Source organism: Perca fluviatilis, chromosome 11 (genome assembly GCF_010015445.1).
Source record: "Perca fluviatilis chromosome 11, GENO_Pfluv_1.0, whole genome shotgun sequence".
Lineage (NCBI taxonomy): Eukaryota > Metazoa > Chordata > Actinopteri > Perciformes > Percidae > Perca > Perca fluviatilis.
The window spans coordinates 36,251,626-36,271,930 of NC_053122.1; the positions used below are offsets into that span (position 1 = coordinate 36,251,626).

The 20,305-nt window shown below is 43.6% G+C and overlaps 1 protein-coding gene across 1 annotated transcript in view; it reads right to left on the bottom strand.

Annotated features, from left to right (window-relative positions):
- Window positions 1–20,305, bottom strand: part of LOC120568723 (contactin-associated protein-like 4) — a 202,240-nt gene that overhangs the window by 108,339 nt on the left and 73,596 nt on the right. Inside the window, exons 4-8 of the mRNA XM_039816408.1 lie at window positions 17,235–17,382; window positions 15,823–16,026; window positions 5,921–6,096; window positions 5,619–5,759; window positions 3,673–3,946 (exon numbers count right to left, since the gene is read on the bottom strand). Of these exons, the coding sequence (XP_039672342.1) occupies window positions 3,673–3,946; window positions 5,619–5,759; window positions 5,921–6,096; window positions 15,823–16,026; window positions 17,235–17,382 (943 nt within the window). The remainder of the gene's footprint in view (window positions 1–3,672; window positions 3,947–5,618; window positions 5,760–5,920; window positions 6,097–15,822; window positions 16,027–17,234; window positions 17,383–20,305) is intronic.

Consider the following 20,305-nt stretch of genomic DNA (forward strand, 5'->3'; position numbering starts at 1 on the left):
CCGGAAAGAAGAGAATAAGTTGGGTGTCATAAGAAAAGCTGTGCGACTGAATGACAGATCCGAGTTGACCGGGCCAATGATCTGAACCTATTTTTCAATAGGTTTGATACTGCGGCCCATCCCCCACAAGTCTCTGCTGCTGGCTGCCCAACAAAAACTGCCACTTTACCTACTCCTCCTCCTTACAGGCCCTTTGTCTGCACCTCTCCACCTCAACTCACACCCTCCTACTCCACCCCTCCCCCCTGCTCTACACCATGTCCTCTACAACCTGAGGACCTCACCCCTCCCCCCACAGTCACCTCTACAGTGTCCTTCACGCCTGACCTGGTTAGAAGACAGCTGACTAGACTCCACTCCGGAAAAGCTGCTGGCTCTGACGGTGTATTTCCCAGGGTGCTTAAAGCCTGTGCCCTCCAGCTGACAGCATCATCTACCTGCTGAACAGAGTCTACACTCATCTGGACAAGCCTGCAAGCACTGTGAGAGTCATGTTCTTTGACTTCTCCAGTGCTTTCAACACCATCTGTCCAGCTCTACTGGGTGAGAAGATGACTGCGATGCAGGTGGAGGCCCCCATCGTGTCCTGGATTGTTGATTACCTGACGGGCAGACCACAGTACGTACGCCTAAAGAACTGTGTGTCTGACAGGGTGGTCAGGGGACTGTCCTCTCTCCCTTCCTCTTCACCCTCTTCACCTCGGACTTCAACTATTGCACTGAGTCCTGCCACCTTCAGAAGTTTTCTGATGACTCAGCAATAGTTGGCTGCATAGAAAAGGGTGATGAGAATGAATACAGGACTGTTGTGGGCAACTTTGTCACTTGGAGTGAGCTTAACCATCTGCAGCTCAATGTGACAAAAACAAAGGAGCTTGTAGTGGATCTGAGGAGGGCAAAATCATCTGGGACCCCTGTTTCCATACAGGGGGTCCCTGTGGACACGGTTGAGGAGTACAAGTACCTGGGGGTGTACTTAAACAATAAACTGGACTGGACTAGACACGCCGAGGCTGTCTACAAAAAGGGCCAAAGTCGACTCTTTTTCCTGAGGAGGCTGAGGTCCTTTAACATCTGCCGGACGATGCTGAGGATGTTCTATCAGTCTGTTGTGGCCAGTGCTATTTCTTCGCTGTCACGTGCTGGGGCAGTGGGATGAAGGTCGCAGACACCAACAGACTGAACAAACTGATTAGGAGGGCTGGTGATGTCGTGGGGGAGGAGCTGGACACACTGATGACCGTGGCTGAGAGAAGGATGCTGTCCAGGCTTCAGTCCATCTTGGATAATGTCTCCCACCCTCTCTACGACCCAGCAGAGGAGCACCTTCAGCAGAAGACTCCTCTCACCCAGATGCACCACAGAGCGCCACAGGAAATCGTTCCTGCCTGTGGTCATTAAACTTTATAACACCTCCCTCAGAGAGTCACACACCCTCTCTCTGTAAGCATCTCATCTCAAACATAGACAATAGACAATCACTTCTCCTTTTTATCGCACTATAATCATGTCAACAGACAATTCATTTTCTCTTTTTATTGCACTATTTGCACATTATCGCTGTACATTTCATATTTTATATATTATTACTGTATATTTGTTTTTATTATATATGTTTAAATTATTGATAATATATGTTGTTTTTATTTGTTGTTTGTATACCTGGAGTGGTAACGAAAATAATTTCCCCCTGGGATTATTAAAGTATTTCTGATTCTGATTCTGATTGATTCTGAGAGAGTATTGTTTGAGATTATACAGTCATAAATTTCTCAGACTAAAAACTCAGACAAACATATGTTCATGGCTGCACACAGAGCAGATGTTGGTGGTACAAGAGTTTTTTCCAAGGCTGAAGCAAAGCATGGATGGGCACTCATGTAGTAACGACCAAATTCGATCTCCTTTCACACCACAACCTGTCACATATGCACCAAATGCAAAGATTTTGGAAACAGCTCGAAAATCATGTGTTCCTCACACTAAAACAGTATTAAGAAGAATATTAGCAGTCAAGAATTGAAAAGTGATTTGAAAAAATGAGTAAAGATCGGTGGTAGACCTGGTACAAATGGATTGCAAAAACCATCAGACGCAGGAAAGTGCAGACCACACTGACTTACTGCTTTACTTCCTGCGTCCTCTGTGTGATTGATCTGCAAGAAGTACCAGCAATGCTGTGCCTGACTTGTGAATCTGTATGTTGTTAGGAGTTGAGGGAATAAATCAATATCTCATTATCTCCTCTATTTTTCTTACTGAAAATACTTTGCTCAAGAACACGCCCCAGTCATCTTACAGTGCCTCTAGCTGCACAGTGTTCTGCCACAGTGATGTGGATGTGTGGCCAGAGCTTCAGGTAATATGTATAATAGATTATCCGATAAACATTGGACTTTTGAACTAATTGTAATTGTTACAGAAAAGTGTTTACAGGGCTTATATGCCCTTGATGGTTAAAGCCTTAGCCCCAATCTATTAGCGAAATGGATATAATTGACCATTTGCTAAACCCCTCCTCTTGCATGGGGCTGGAGTTAGAGTGATAATTGGTATTCAAAGATATCTGAGCGTTGTATCTGTTTTTATCACTTTTCCAAAACCAAAACCACAAGATCAAAAGGTGGAGGAATGACATTTCTTTTTTAAATTATGGGCCTTTAATGACAGGACAGCTCAGACATGAAAGGGCAGAGAGAGGGGGAAGACATGCAGGAAAACTGTCACAGGTCAGACTCAAACCATTGACCTTCTGCAAGAATAAACCTCTATATATGTGCACCTGCTCTACCAACTGAGCTAACCAGCCACTGCTCGTCTACTTTAAACATTAGTCACAATCATTGCCCATTCATACCCAGCTAAGCTAAACTTACTACCTACAGCAGTAACTGAGTGCTTCTTCCAAAGCTAAGAAGGATTCTCATTAACCAACCAATATTACATTAGTTTGTGGGGTTAACGTTTGTTAAATAAAAGCCGTGTTCATGATTAGCACATTCAATGTTGGAAAAATCTGATGGCCATTTCATACTTTTTATTCACCTGATTTACGGTTTATTTTACAAGTTAGGTATTAGGTGGTCATGAAAGTACAGGGGCTAACTACACGTAACTAACTTGTCTCAATCACATATGGGTTGACACAATAATAGTTCTGCATTGCCAGACCTTCCTGGGTCCTGGCTAGTCCACACAGCATTCCTGGATGGCAGAAAAACGTGCTCTGGTTTATTGGCATTTCTTTAAAGCAATCACAATCCTCTTGGGCGGCGCTAAGCTCCGGAAGGAGCCACGGTGCCTCTGCAAAATAGTCTCAGGAAGGAACTTGTTTTGGTGGAACATTTGGATGTTCAAAAGTAGTTTTAGTCGTGCAACAGAAAACTCAGATTGGACAGATAGTCTAACTAGCTGTCTGGATTTACCCTGCAGAGATCTGAGGAGCAGTTAACCATAGTCCTCACAAATCCACCGGAGTTTAGAACGCCAACACAAAGAAAGAGGAAGATGACGGAAAAGAAGGACATATGGCGAAATTTCCGGCGGCACCTGAATAATCCCGTGGAAGGTCGTGGATCTAGACTAACACAGTAATGACTCAATATCCATGTAAGAGTAACTTAACTTAACTGTTAGTAGTTACAAATGAATCCTATAGGCAGTAAGACTGACCTGCAGTGAGCTCCAGCAGCGCCCTGCCAGCCTTATGGATCTGTAGCCGCAGTCTGGCCTCACTCAGGTACAGCCAGACCACGCCCCCTTCCTGAGGCAGCTCAAAGGTGAGCAGAAGCCCCGCCTTGTTCCACGTCCTGAACTGGAACCCAACGGACACGCCCCCGGACGAGGATGCTGCCGCCGCCGGCCCCGGCAACTGGAGGAAGCTCTGGGGGCCGGGGAACGTCACGGCGACGGAAAGCGACTCAGCACACGAAAAGGTCACATTGCCCTGAGAGAGAGAGAGGAGGCGGCACAGAAACATGATTACTGGAGATATAAAAACAACATCAAACATGAATATTAATCAGTTGCAGAGGGCGTGCCAATGTGTGACCTCTGTCCCAATGATCTCATCAGCAAGTCTCCTTAAGAGGACACCGGTATTACCATAATGATAACAGCAAGGCTCGGAATAAGATTAGGAAAGCAGACTGAAAATACCAAGGTCACCTAGCGTGGAGGTAGGAGAGATAAAGAATGAAAATGAAAGAGAGCATACAGTAAGCCCAGTACCTGCGATATCTTGACATCTCCGTTGCGGCCCATTGTTTAGAGTAGCGGCAATGACAGCAGGTCCGTTGCTAAGGCTACAGCAGTAATATATTACAGTCCCAGCTCTCTGCTGGGAATATCACCCCGCTATCTTTATAATGCTCCGGAAACACAGATGACATCTAAAAGCCCTTTGTGGAGCTGTTAAAGTGTTGTACAATAAGTAATGTTGGGAGGGGGGGGGGGGGCTGTGCTGCTGCACAACACAAATTAAAAAGTTAACTTGAAAATCCTCAAAACGCCTGAGGGCTACGGCACCGACGCACCAACCCTCCTTCGCCCCCACTCTGATGCTCTTTGTGTTAACGAGCCCTCACAGAGCCATATAAAGCACCATTTGCTGTCTGTGTTAAATGAGATCATACGTTTGTGGCGAGTACCTTAAGAGCCGCAGCACCGACATAAAACTGCCTCTATTAGATCGTTAGCCATGCATGTGAAACCTCTGAACCTCTTTACCAAGAATTCATGTTTTACTCGCTGCCTGGGCCTCTCCTGTAACGAGAGGGCATATATTACTCCGTGCCGGAACGCTTCACAGCCTCTGCCGGGATGAACTTCCACTCATCTTGAATATAGAAACATCTGAAGGTCCTATAATAGCCAAGACGCGAGGAGGCATTATTGAGAGTCTAATCAGCTGTTTACAGTCCTTTGTCCTGGCTTCCAAAAATGGGTTATGAGTCACAAAAAACAACACATTCTGACTCCTTGCACGCTTGGTCAGGGGCCTTTGGCGTTTGTTACTGACGCAAAAGATCTCCTTTAGCGTCTAGCCCTTTCGTGTCATTTTTAGATGCGCTCGGTCGGGACTCTTGGCGTCACTTTTAGACGAAGTGGGTTGGAACGTTTAACTGACATCACACAAGAACGGGACAGTAAGGTTTAGGAAAAGATCGTGGGTGTTGTTACAAAACGTATGTTTCGGTGACATGCGGAACAAAAACGGGTGACGAACCCCCGGTCTCTTAGTTAGTTAGTTAGTCCTGTTTTGTTTGACCCATCCACCAACCCCAATCCAACCTTGTTACGCAGATTTTCGGTCTTTCCATCTACTCGGTACTGTTGTCGCTCTTAGGTGATACTAGATCATCGTACTGGGCCCAGTGCGTTCCATGCTCATTCATATTTTTGCATCGGTATCTGACGCTGAGAGCCACTGATTTTACGAGTTGGGAATGAGAACGGGTTGAAAAAAAAAGTCTCAAAAACCACCCAGCAGAATATTTGATCCACAATAGGATGCAGTCTTTTGGTTTCAGAGGTACTCGTCCAACGATTGATGCTGTATGTGTGTCAGAAGAAACTGACCTACGTGCAGGTGGTTGTGTTGAGCTAAATTAACTTACCACCACAGTAACGTGGGGGTCTTGGTGTTTAGCTAATTCCATCAGGTTGAGTTCGTTGTACAGCAGGTTTTCAAGGCAGCCGTGGAAGTTCCTCTTGGAGACTTCTGGTTTCTGAGAGATCTGGACTGCCCCGACACGCAGCTGTATGACAGGAAGACACATACAGAGGGTTGCATGCACATTAAATAATAAAAATGCAATTTCTACCCTTCCTGTGGGTCCGAGTTCCAGCTTTCTGACTGCATAAAAAGTCTGGGTGTATTAGTGTTTATGTGTAATGGTTTTGCTGTGTTTGATCCCACCTGCTGGATGTCCCAGTGGCTGAACTCCGCGGGCATCTGAACCCTCTCGGTGTGTTTGTCCACAGTGAGGTTGAGGTGAAAGCTGCGCCGCTCCACCGCCACATGGTGCCAATGCTGATCATCTAACAGGCTGCCGAGGGAAGCCAGGAGCCGGCGTTCAGAGGTCGAAGTCCTACCTGGAAGAGAAGCGGTGGAGAGAGAAGTGAAGGAAGTATAAAAATGGGATTTACAGATCTTAGTATGAAGATAGTTTTCCATTACCTGACCTGGTTCAAAGAGAGGTAAACATTAGGCCAATACAATCTTCTTTATTGTGATGAATATTTTCATTTTCTCAGTTTCCCACAGAGGAGAGCACGCCGATGTAAGCCTCTCTCTCATCTCATTAGCAACTGCAGGGTATCTGCATACATGCACTGAGAACTGGAGCCAAATGTGTGATAGTGCCCAAATATGGAGAGCTGCAGCAGAAACATGGGGAGCCATCATTAATGATAGATGAGCACAATGCCGGTCCAAATTAGTGGATCCATTTCAGCATCCCCCAAAGTACTGGAGGAGAAACTAGTTTCTGCTGAGAGACGGAACTATAGAAAGAGCTGAATATACTGTAGGCCATTAAAAATGTATTAGCTATTCTTTAGGGAGAGACAATTTATACTTCAAAGAGAGAAACAGCGACAGTTTGGAAGATGATGGACAAATGTATTTGAGATATGTCAGCCCTTTTTGTGAGAGGGTTTATTTGTCTGCAAAATTGATAAAAAAAATAAATAAAGTCATCCAGGGAGAGAAAGTTAGGATGTAGACATATAACAGGGGAAGTCTGTCCTGTCAACACATTTATTGCGATGAGTTATTTGATTACAGTCTGAACGAGTGGAGAGAGAGACAGAGAGATCAATATGAGAGGAAGACTTCAACAGAAATCAGATGTTGGAGGTGGAGAAGAGAGGGAGAGGACCTTAGGATTGAGGGTTTCGTTGAATGGAGGATTTTTATTACTTGCTACATGACTGAAAAGAGAAAGCAGGAATTGGTATTGATATCAATATACAGAGCCCGCTCTTTTCATTTCTTCGTCGCTGTTTGTCTTTGTTTCCTTCTGTGGTTTATCTTTTCTTTAGCAGTATTGAGGTCATCAGGGAGAAAGGATTATTAAACATACATTTTTGACAGCAATAATTGCACATGTAGGTTTATGACAGGGCAGTCAGTAGTTATTTATTGGACCAATTGGGAAAAACCCTTGGGAAAGCAATACTGTCTTCTGCGTGCAGCCTACTGTCAGTGAGTCCTTGAGCGAGATTGTTGTATGAATTGTAATGCGGGGTCACCAGAAATCAATAGGTTACTTCCCGATTGGGAGCATTGAACGTGCACTGAAAATATTAACAAGCAACGGGTAAGAAGATATGAAAAATTCAGCGCGGTGGTAGCATGGAAGAAAGGTCACAGGGTCTCAAAAATAAAAATAAAAGTTCACCTTTGGTGGATGAATGTGTCATGTCATGAGGCAAATATTTTGGTCATATTAACTCTCTGCTGAAGTTGGAGCTCTACGAAAAAACCCAGGAAATCAGACTCCATGCTCAGCAAAATCAGACAAATAACGGATAAAGAAAAATGACGGCATCATTTATTATCATTGTATCACAGACCGGAAGTGTTTGCCTCATTCCAGCCTCTACCGAACACTCTCTGCTTTTTCCAATAAAAGTAACTCTGGGCCCTATTTTAACGATCTAAGGTGTGTTTAGGGCGTGTACGAATCCAATTTTGGTAGTTTAACAGCGGAAAAAAGGGTCCGTGCGCCGGGCGCATGGTTCAAAAGAGTTGTACTAAGTGTGTTCATTAATTCATAGGTGTGTTTTGGGCGTAACATGCAATAAACCAATCAGAGATCATCTCCCATTCCCTTTAAAAGCCAGGTGCGTTTGGACCTTGGAGCGTTGCTATTATGATGGAGGATTTGCTAAGCAGGAAGGAGAGATTTTCAGGAGAAGACACTGATCTGCTCGTGCGTAAAGTGAAAGCGTGCGAGCAGATCATATATGGCACGAGCACTATGCTACCAAAAGTCCACGAGGTGAAGCAGGCATGGGAGATGGCGTGAAATGCTGTGTTATTGACTTTAGACCAGGTTTTTGTTTGTCAATGGCGCGATCACTTTCTGCTGCCACAAGATAGCAATACGCCAATAATGCACCTGAACACACCTCCCTGTAAGACCAGCACGCCCATGGGCGCACAGATGGGCGCAGGTGCATTTGCTATTTAAACGCAAGGGGTAATGGATGGGAAATTGAAAACTGTGTCGGTCTTAAACTAGCAAAGACGATTGCTTCTGGCTTTGAGCTGCGCTGCGCCGGGTCCATGATTGGGTCGTCTGAATCATATCCTGTCTGCAGTTTTGTTACAGCTGTTCACTGTGGCTCTCCATCTGGTCTCGCAGGAAGACAGCAACGGTCCTTATCGGGAGCTGCTGTCACTGTAACCAGCTGCAAACATAATTTTCAGACTGTAAACACTCTTTGGGAAAGCCAATATTTCAGCACACTGATAGGTCAGTAAGACTGTGTCGGGTCTGCTCTTTCTAAGGTCTGTATCTCATGAGCAAGGTGGGGTGAGATGACTTGCCCGTTTGTCATTATTAAGCAAAAGCAAAATACAAAAGCCTTATCTTTTGTCAATCTGCATTTGTTGTATCCCAACATGCACTTGGCATTGGCAGATGACAACATCAAGGCTGATACAAACTTTGTTCAACATCTTTTATCATGTCAGTTTTTCATTTGTCTGTTGAGATTTTGATCGGGTGCTTGAATAATCAAAATGATGTCATGCACTGGAGCATGACCCATCAACCCTCAGCATGTTTTTTTTGCATTGGTTTTGCGTTTCAGATATTAATCCTTTTCAACCATGTTTATTCCAGCTGTCTGGACAACCAGCAGACTGAGTGGAGTAAAATGTCTGGTATTAGAAACTTTAGTATTATAGTTACTGAACTGGAATCCCTCAAATATTACCAAACAACAATCACCAACATGATTTCATTTTGATTTAATGTACGGAACATCTATCTATAAATTGCAGGAACGTCTTTCTGTCTGTGTGTGTGGGTGTTAAGCACATATCTCTTGAACCGTTAATGGATTGGATTTCAAACTTGACAGGTGTCTTGCTACGAGCACGAGTAAGTGCGGTGCCAAGATTGACGTTGTTTGGATTAGAAATGCAAAAGATATCGTTAAATATATAGGTAAAAGAAGCACACATTAGCTTTTGCCGCTCTAGCCGCTGGCCTCTCACACTGAGGACCAGAGACAGAGCAGCACAGCGGAGCTTTGGCGGCTAAAATGTGACATACACCTCAGACCCACAAAAATGTGCAAAGTTGCACTACTTTGGACTTTCTTTGACTTTGAATAAACAAACGACAATTCCTGAATTTAAGGACGTTTCAGAATCCCACACATGCAAGGCACAACCACACAACAAGTGCAGACAGAGCGTGATGCCACTTATAGGCAGGCTATTTATCTTATAAAGCGAGACGTATCTGTATATATATGTGTGTCTGTGTTTGGGGGGGAAGGTAACCTGCACATCAGCAGACGCCACATGCAGAACACTTTAGAACAGCGCGGGCGACTCTTTTCCTGCTATTGTATTGAATTGCTGTGAGCTGACAGAACATAACGTAGCTTAATCTTGGAGATTAATCCTTCAGAGCGCTGTGCAATGCGAGAAAATCTCAGAGTTGAACCGCGCAGATACATCAGTTCTCATCAGACTCACCCTGGGTCGGGTTAATTAAGTCGCCAAAATACCCCCGCAAATCCCCTACCTCACCATTAACCGTCAAGCCACTAAACCTGCATGGAAATGAACACCTCTGCTGGAATGTTAAATTCGTTAATGATCCGACACGAGACAACAACGTCTCTCTCTCTCTCTGCGCACACATACACACACACACACACGGTCTGGTTCTGGTGGTTGATGAACGGGCCAGGTGGGTAGTGCACTGCCATGAGTCCATGACGCTAATGTCTGATTACCAGTGTTGTGCCTGAACGCGTTCATTGAACGATAGTTCATGAGCTCGTTCATATTTTGGGCGAACGTGAACTGAACGTACTGTATTACTGCCTGATGAGCGTTACTGTGAACTCCTTCATTCTGCTGTCTGTGAACGGCACGCTCTCTCAGTTTAACTTCGTCCAATAGGGTGCCAGATTTCTATAGAGCCTTCCAGGCCAAAACCCAGCTAAAACACACCGTAAACAGGCCTTAATATGTAGCAGAAAAAACACCCAATCTGGCAACACCAGCCGCCAGTGTCTCACCGCCGTGTGCGTCATCAAAACAGAAAGCAGCGTGGAGGCGAAGAAGCAGCAAGGAGGGGTCGTATGATCATTTAAACCAGTTTTATGACGAGGTCGGTGAGGATGGAAAAATCTGACATTTCTGTGCAAACTTTGCCCGCCGGCTTTCAAAAAGAAAATCCGCATTTCAGTCCCATCCACAGCGAACCTGAAACGGCACGCTGGACTGATCGGATATGAAGATGAAATCTGACGCATAGTTTCAGTGTTAAAACTGATAAAATAATTGCTGTCCATGGGTCTATATGGGCTGTGGTAATAATTTTGAAAAATAATAGCTCGCGGCAACATATGGAAAAAAAAGAACTATGAACTATACTAACTCATTTTTGGAACTGTGAACTTAGTTCAAAATGTTGAAGTATGAACTATGAACTGAACTAGTTCATTTTAAAATGTGTGAACTGAACTTTGAACTACTTCATGTAGAAAGTGAACTTTGACAACACTGCTGATTACTGTCTGATATTTTGTGATTACATTCTGAATCTGCAGCGTTCTCTGTCAGGTAAATACAGTAGTACAACGTCTTCCTCTTATGTAGACGTAGCCTACACTGTAAGTCAGTAGTAGGGTATACAGGGGAGTTGCATATTAAGTGGTTAACTGGTCCTTCTGTAAGTAATTTTGGGGTACAATTGGGTTTTGATGAATTCTACAAGCAGCAATACCACAGGCCAAGCAATCGCCCATTCCAAACGGGCACCTCACTAGTGATGATAACGCCAACAGAAAAGAGACAAAATGACCCAGATGGTTTTACCGCAAAGCAATCTCACACTAAAGGAGATGTTGGAGAAATAGCAAAATGACAGTGACACAAATCAAAACTCCAAAGGAGAAGTGCAGCACAAAATGTGACGAAAATACAGCACTGGTTCCCAAAGTGGGTGCCTTGAAGACGAGCCAAAGGTGCCGCAAAATGTATCATTTCATTGTTCATTTTTATATGCAGTTATGCCGCAGCTGAGAACTCAAACGATGTTCTGTATGTTTGTACTTGTACTGTACACCTTAAATATAAACCAATTCTAATTTAGAAGGAAAATGAAAGAAACACATTTAACATATTAGCATATTTCATTGTATTTGTGGTTTATTTCAAATTAAAAACTGTATGTATCGTTAAATCTGCAGCACACCTGTTGGATTTTATTCTGAGTGCAGTGCAATGATTTGCAGGCTGGAACTCAATCTGACAGAATTGAATTTAAATTCACATACCAGTTTACATTACATGAAAAAAGAGGAAACTAGTAAACCAGCAATTTTCTAAATATAAGCGTTGTTTCCTCGGTTATCCAGGTCAGAGTGGCTGCTACTCAGTGTGGCCTTATAAAGTGAAGTGCATCTGCTCCGGGGGGTTCAGACCTGGAGGTGTGATAGTGTTAACAGAGCAGAGCGGACCATGCTGAGCCCAGGGTCAACGACACACAGATGACCTAATTTACACAATCGGTAACCTAAGCCTATATAGAGAGAGGAAAAAAAAAAAAATGGAGGCAGAGAGAAAGAACAAGGGGTCCATGAGAGAAAAAAAACAGAAGAAAGCTGAAAACAGGGTCAGATAGAAAAATAGAAGAATGGGAGATCTGTCTGCAAACAACAGTGATTAGAACAGAAAGGAGCAGCAAAGTGGGACAGAAAAAGAGGAAAAAAAAAAAAAAAAAAAAAAAAAAAAAAAAAAAAAAAATTCTATCCAGTCATCAAACGTTTTTAAACGCATCCTCTCACTGAGCTGTCTTTACAGTGACACGGACTCTAAGATGACACAGCCTTCCTTTAAGATGGATTAGCCTTTCTGTGAAGCGACAAGCTCTATAAGAATGACCCTGACTCGGTTTAAGGTGTCCTAGCCTTTAAAGTCACGGTGAACTGGCAGTTAGAGCGTCTTTAGCTTCGGTAACGGAAAATACCGAGCGTTGTTAGATCAGGACGAGGAGAACTGGGCAGTATGAGAATGAATAAATTAGACCTCAACCACAATCGAAAACTGTAAACCAAAAATGTGGACAACTAATATTGTTGTACAACTAATACTTCCCATTTCCCAATTACCCTGTCATCTATATTCCAGTGTGTCTCAATTCTTCAATTTGGATACTTCCGTGAGTGCACTTAGCCTACATGTGGTGCACTGTGCACACTTGTGCAGTGCGTGCATTACGACAGGGTAGTGTTGTCCCAAATTGCGCATGGTCGTCATGCCATCCATCCATCCATCCATCCATCTTTGTCCGCTTATCCGGTATCGGGTCGCGGGGGCAGCAGCTCCAGCAGGGGACCCCAAACTTCCCTTTCCCGAGCCACATTAACCAGCTCCGACTGGGGGATCCCGAGGCGTTCCCAGGCCAGGTCGGAGATATAATCCCTCCACCTAGTCCTGGGTCTTCCCCGAGGCCTCCTCCCGGCTGGACGTGCCTGGAACACCTCCCTAGGGAGGCGCCCAGGGGGCATCCTTACCAGATTGCCCAAACCACCTCAACTGGCCCCTTTCGACGCAAATGAGCAGCGGCTCTACTCCGAGTTCCTCACGGATGACTGAGCTTCTCACCCTATCTCTAAGGGAGACGCCAGCCACCCTCCTGAGGAAACCCGTTTTGGCCGCTTGTACCCTGGATCTCCTTCTTTCGGTCATGACCCAGCCTTCATGACCATAGGTGGGGGTAGGAACGAAGACTGACCGGTAGATCGATAGCATTCTGACAGGAAATTACTCTTCTTGTTCTTTAATTTAATGGTAAATTGCAGCCAGGTGGAGCATTGCTGCCACCTACTGTCCTCCCCCCGGCTTGTTTTCTCACTGACTGGCGTCAGTATAGTAATACGTATCGAAAAAAACAAAAGCGTCCGTGTTTCAGGCGTTTCAATAGTAGTAGTACTGCTACAGCTTATACCCAAATTCGTTGGTGGTCCCGTAGCTTTTGCTCTGTAGCAAAGTTGGCGACCGTTGAGGGAGAGTAGTGTCCAGAAATCCACACTCGACATTTTTGCCGCTTTTGCAGCACTGCACGTGGCCACCCTTCGTCAGTGTGAACGCACTACGTACTCAAACAAGCAAGTTTAAGTACAGAAGTGCGCGTTTGAGACACAGCACAGCTCTCTTTTCCCCGGTCAGTTGCCAGATTGTGTAGTTTGTATCCCCCCCCCCAAGCGTTCCAGCTGTTGTTCTGCCTGATCCACGGTTTGATGTTCTTCTGCCTTCCCCCTGTTTAGGTTTTGCCTGTTCTGACTGCCTACCTGCCCTTGGCTGTCAGTAAAGGGAACTTTTATCTGAACCTGTCTGTCTGTGAGTTGTGCTTTTGGGATCAAGCCTGCTGGTTTTCCTGAGCCGTTACACCTCTGAACCAAGATGTTGCTCTACTGCAAATCACATTTGCTGGCATACATTTTTACATGTATTTGGCATGTCACCAGAGATAACTATAGCCTGGTCCTACCAGACTCTCGTACGTTTAATTTCTCGTACAGAGAGTCTGGCCACTCTCCATTGACAAGTGTTAACTTCCTTGAAGGCGGCTACTCTTGTAAAGTTAAAAAATATTGGATCTGCCCAGAGCCTCTCTGGATCTGCCATAACCAATCGCTAACGTTTGGTCGTGACGTCGGCTTAGCATCGCTAGCGTTAGCCTTAGCCAACTCCTTCACCACTAACGGAGCGAGCTGGAAAATCAAACTTTCCCGAACCCCGTGGGGAGGATGGCCACAACATCATGGTCACCAACACAACTCAGCAAAGACTGTTCTTGCTCGAGCTTTAACTTCTGGATATTCAGCAGCGTTGCCACAACGGACCGAATGGCTTCGCTCGCATCTTTCTAGCGCCCGACCTCAACGTCATCGTTCTCAGCCACTCCCTCTGTTCGCTGATTGGACCGCCAAATATTTGGCCGGAGAAAACCCAAGACTACCCAGACGGAGTACTGAAGGAAAATGAAAATTGAGCAGAAGTACGTAGGAGGGCGGAGCCAGGCTAAGATAACTATGCACAAGGATTAGAAAATGTAATTTATCAACTAAACATTATTGCTTTTGCATCCTTATTGGCTCGCAGACGGGTGTTATTACATTAGAAATCTGCAAACCCACCTAAAGCATCGCATTGGCTTCAGGATCTGATGTTATACCTACATTTGGAAAAGATTAAATATTCAATTAGACGCTCTCATACATTTTCATATGTCTGGCAACCCTTATTATCCTATTTCTCTGCCATAAATGTACTTCCTGGGGAGTAGTGGGATTTACATTGGTACCATAACATTTTCTTTTACACACACCTCTCTATATGACAAAGTCGTGGTCCTTGTGCTCCAGGTGTTTTTCCAGGTATTTACATATGTAAATATGTAGGGCTTGTGTTTATTGTTGTATCATTGTTACACTTTTGATTGTGGTGTCCGACTGTTTTTTCTTAAAAAAAATTTTAATCTTATTTTATTTTAATATTGTATCATTATTATTATTACTATTATTATTATTTTCATCATATTTTGTACTATTACTATTAATGAATATCATGTAAGGCAGATTGTTCTGGGTTGGTTGGGGAAGTATTGAAAATGTAAAAAATACAATCACTGTACAAACAATAGCATTTGTCCTTGAAATAAAAATATATATATAAAAAAAAGAAAAGAAGAAAATGTAATTTATTTTGCATCGGGCCTTTAATGTGACAGTGTTGCTTTGTGAGCTATTTCTCCTTAATGTGTTTTGCCCTCTGTCTTTGAGACTTCGTCGTTTCATGAGAGTTAAAGAGAACCTCGTGACAAAAGGATGTATGAAAGATGGATGGAAGGAAGATAAGGGTGTATGGATGAGAGACTTTAGCAGATGGCAGAGAGGTAGACAGCGGGAAAGATGAAGAGAAAGACGAGGGGATGGTGGAAGGAGTGTTTTTAAAGAGAGGCAAATAGAAAGAAAGGTTGGAGGGAGTTGGAGAGAAACGTCTGGTTTAACCCCAATCTCACACACACACACACACACACACACACACACACACACACACACACACACACACACACACACACACCGACTGTAAGTCGTGCATCAAGTGTGGCAGAGTCCGGCCCTAACACATGCTGCAGTGAACGGAGACCATCCATCATGGCTGCAACTAGACAGAGATGTAGCGGCAGAGGGTGAGCCAAGATTTAAACCAATCAGGCGGCAGCTTGTGTGTCGTCCATCTCACCCAACCACAACCAATCTCAAGTTAGCTCAGAGGGGTTTATATTGCCCAGTACCTTATGCAGATGGTCTGTGCCAATAGGTCCACAAAGTGACTCACAAGAGACAAAATGTGATCTTGCTGCTACATTTATATTTCTACAGGAGATGTCAACAATATAACCTTCTTGTTTGTGCTATCCTTCTGCAGATAAACCTGGTGTCAATACAGACTGTTGTGTTATACTCTAATGTAGTAGATGCCAGTATCTGTGAATAGATCTCAGATTCTGTAGAAGTAGAATTCAGTAGAAATCAGCGTATCATGTGCTGTACCTTGTCTGAGCAGCAGCAGTAGCTTCCCTCTCTCCAACTCCAGACTGAGGCCCAGTCCTCCCTCTCCCTCTGCGTGCAGCAGTGTCCCAGAATTCCTCAGGGTTTTAAACTTCAGAGAGACGGCCTCTCCGGACGCCCGCCTCGGCCCTGGACTCAACCTGTACGCCAGACCGCTGCCGCCGTCCAGACTCACCACGTCAGAGGCTGGAAGACAATAAGGAGTCAGGACTTCATGGTCATATCTGTATTTGACATTGTGCTGTAAAAAAAAGCAGTGAAGCATTCAAACCAATACTAATTTGGGGTCCTTAAACAAAAATAAAGAAATGGAGACACCTGGATGAATTGTTAACAGATTAAAGTACCTTTGCTCCAGTTGGGGATTTGGGCAAGCTGTGTGTCATATGCATGTACTGTACGTTATGCAGAACTAATTAGTTCAAGAGTTTGTTTTTCCATAGATGCAAAAAGAGCTCTCGGCAGAATTAGGACAGAACTTGAGAGAGGCCCCTTTCTAACAAATCAAACCATATGTTGTGGGAGGGGATGAAGAGGAGTAAATCACTGAGGGTTCAATATGCGTGAGATGTGCTCATCCGGCATTTTTATAGGAAGACATTTTTAGTTTTGCATACAGTACAGTAGAGAGCAGTTTTTAGACTAATTTGCATGTTGTTGAAAATATATATCACTGAATGTAATAATTGTTGCGTTTGGAAGCAAATTGTGTTCTTTCCACACTCTGGCCCTCAGCACTTGGACCAAGTTACCATTGAAATGAGAACACATATTCCTGCTTACAAGACCACAAAAGGTGCACATGTGCAGGCACTAGTGTGCATTACGTCTCAGTAGAATATTAATTGACAGTGTATTGAAATTGTTGTCACCAGTTGGATGAAATGTGAAAAATACATAGCAATTAAATAATACGTGATAAGTGATGTGTTGACAGTGTGAATACTGTGAAACGAGAGAAACATAAGGTGCATTATGTTACATGACATGTACATTATAAAGTATTCAGCTACAGCACAACAATTACTTTACTTAAGCAACAATGTGAAATCCAATAAAAGTTCACACACACACACACACACACACACACACACACACACACACACACACACACACACACACACACACACACACATAATCATCATCATATTTTTGGATTAGTAGCCTTTATAGAAAAAAAAACAACCATGTTTTTCTTGGCAAAATGAGGAGTAATGAAGCTGTCCAGAATTTTGTGAAACAGCACTCAACATATTCACATGCCTGCTCCAGAGCAGGTTAGGTAAGCCTAGGTGTGATATAGACCGCCCTTACAGTAAGTGTGCCGGCAAATGTCCATTCTTATAAAAATGCCTGAAGAGTCTTGTCATGCCGGTTGAAATGAAAAGGCTTACTATAAGGACATCCGTAGGTCTCCAGCCGGAGTCCAATCCTCCCGCTGAGGTTCCAGTCCAGAGGAATGAGGCGGAGGAAGCGAGCGATCGCCGGCTGCTGCAGTTTGTACTGAACCACGCTGTCTGCATTACTGTTCCCTGGAAAAGACTGAAAACACAAAAAACATCAGGTTTGTTTATTTGTGATTTGTAAATTCACATTGAGCCCGGTAGTCAGGTTTCGATCCAAACATAACGCAAATTTGAAATGAGTTTCCAAAAACAAATCAGCATATGAAAATGTGAAATTACTGTGTGTTTCCATCTATTACTGTAATGTGAAGATTAGGAGCCTAAGGGCATCAAGATAAACAGCAAGCCGGTGCCAATAAACCATCGCACAGAGAGGTGACGTAATTAAAAGAGCTCCATTCAAACCTCAAATGGTGGAGAAACAATGTGGAAAACTTGATGGAAATATGACATTCAAGTTTGTTTCTTGTATGAAAATTATCTTTTCGGCCGGATTTCCCTCACCTTCCTCTTTCTTTGTGTTGGCGTTCTAAACTCCGGTGGATTTGTGAGGACTATGGTTAACTGCTCCTCAGATCTCTGCAGGGTAAATCCAGACAGCTAGCTAGACTATCTGTCCAAGTTTTCTGTTGCACGACTAAAACTACTTTTGAACGTACGCATGTTCCACCAAAACAAGCTCCTTCCCGAGGCTATTTGGCAGAGGCTTTGGAAGAAGAACTCAGTTACTGCTGTAGGTAGTAAGTTTAGCTTAGCTGGGCATGTATGGGCAATGATTGCGACTTATGTGGATGTACTGTATGTCTGGCAATGTGAGGGCATTGCCAGACATACATCCACATAACTAGCGGTACACCAACTTTTCCACCTTAACCAAGTCTTTTGAGACGTCTTTTGTGACATCTTTCCATTTTTTTCCCCCTCAAATTTCCAGCTCCCACTCCGTTATTTTAATTTTATTATTTTATCATTTATCATTTTATTCTCTTCAGATGATAGACTTAGCATTCTTCAGATACAAATTGTTAGAGCGACTCACTGATTAGTCAAATATACAAAAAATTATCTATTTTGATCATTGATTAATCGGGTCACTCATTTCAACCCAGTCTCACGGCAGTTCATGAAACGGTCACGTAATTTATAATCTATTGATTCGTGTACACGGACACGTTTATCTAGTTTTTTTTCGTGATGGTCAGCACGTTTTTTTTAACTAATGTATTTCAATGGGAAGCATCTTTCGTGATCACAGCACAATTCTTTCTGTCAGTTTTCGTGATCACAGCATGATTCTTTCTGTCAGCTGGCCATGAAGTAAACACGATTGGCGAAAATTCTGTGACGTGGGTGTGACGGTTGGCTTTAGTAAAAGAAGAACGGGACAGTAGGGTTTAGGAAATGTGACACGCGGGACACGATCCTGACATGATGTTAGCTAGCAGAGCTAATGTTAGCTCGCTAGCGTGCTGCAATCATGTCCGATGGCAGACAGAATTGCAAAATAAAAAGCAATCCAACAGCACATTATACAATGTAAACAAAGACACACGTTTTCTTGCTATTTGTTTTCTTGGCCTTTATAAAATGAGCAGTGGTGAAAGTTATTATAGTCCATGAATGAAGGTCATGTTATGATGGGAAGTGATATGACTATGCTCTTCTTCTCCGTTTTTGGTGAATTTCTGTAGCAGAAGCAGCGCCACCTATAAGCCTGGAATATGAAGTAGCGTGTTGAGTGTTTTACAAATGGATCTGTTTGGACGCACATTTTTTTGACACGGTTCCAGGGAAGACCGGTAAAAAAAAGATTGTTTTGGTACGTGTGGCCGTGGCCTTATTATCGTTCTGCAGAGTTTTGATTTGGAATTCCTCTGGGTGTCTCCCTAGCCTGGCTCAGCCCTCCTACGTACTTCCGCTCAATTACAATTTTCCTTCAGTACGCCGTCTGGGTTTGCGGTATATTCTTGGGTTTTCTCCAGCCAAATATTTGGCGGTCCAATCAGCAAACAGAGGGAGTGGCTGAGAACGATGACGTTGAGGTCATGATGTGCGCTAGTTTGAGTTGTAGTTCCGTAATAGCGGTGGAGAAAGATGCGAGCGAAGCCATTCTGCAACGCTGCCGAATAACCAGAAGTTAAAGCCCGAGCAAGACCAATCTTTGCTGAGTTGTGTTGGTGGCCATGATGTTTTTGGCCATTTACACATGAACTGGACCAGAGTCTTAGGACCAGGCTAGTGTACCAGGGTCTGGTAGGACCAGGCTAGTGTCTCCCATGCTGCAGTACCACTGTCAGCCTGAACTGTTACTGATACGCTGGCCACGTGCGCTGTTTTACCAAAACACAGATATCACCAAACCAATAAACCGTCGCTGTTGGACAGAAACTTTTAATCTCCATATTTTGTAATTTTTTCATAAATCAATGCCATTGGTCACGCTTTACGTCTCTGTGTGGGTTTTACAAATATTAAACCAGTGACGAGGCAATTTCGTTTGATTTCGTCTGAGGTAAATAGCTGAATAAAATGTTTTCAAATGGCTTTTTTTATTTTCTGAAAAACAACGGTTTAGGACTTCCAAGGTTTTCGCCCGACAGTGGCGATATACAATATATAATATACATATAGTATACGTAATTCATATTTTTGCGTTATGGGCGGGAGCTCTCGAGCCGGCATGGCCATATGGCGAGGTCTGCGCCCTTGTAGTTTTCATATATTCTTCTGCATTAAAAATTAACAATTGTTCTGCAAAATCTGGAACATAAAGTGTAAACTGATGGGCTGAATGCTTAATGCCTGATTAATCGCTCTTTCCATCGCTCCCATCAGGCTATCAGTCCTAATTACAGTCCTCCCGTGAAGTTGACATGCAGGTTAACTGGCTCTCCCACTGCTCAAAAAAAGCTTAGACACAAAATGAAGTTATTAACTCCCCGGTAATCATGAGAGAGGAGAGCCTTTATATGATGAAGAGAGATGTTGTGTTGTGTCACTTCATAATAGTCTTATAATAGTGTATGTTTTGTGTCTGGACCCCAAGTTTTAATTGCCAG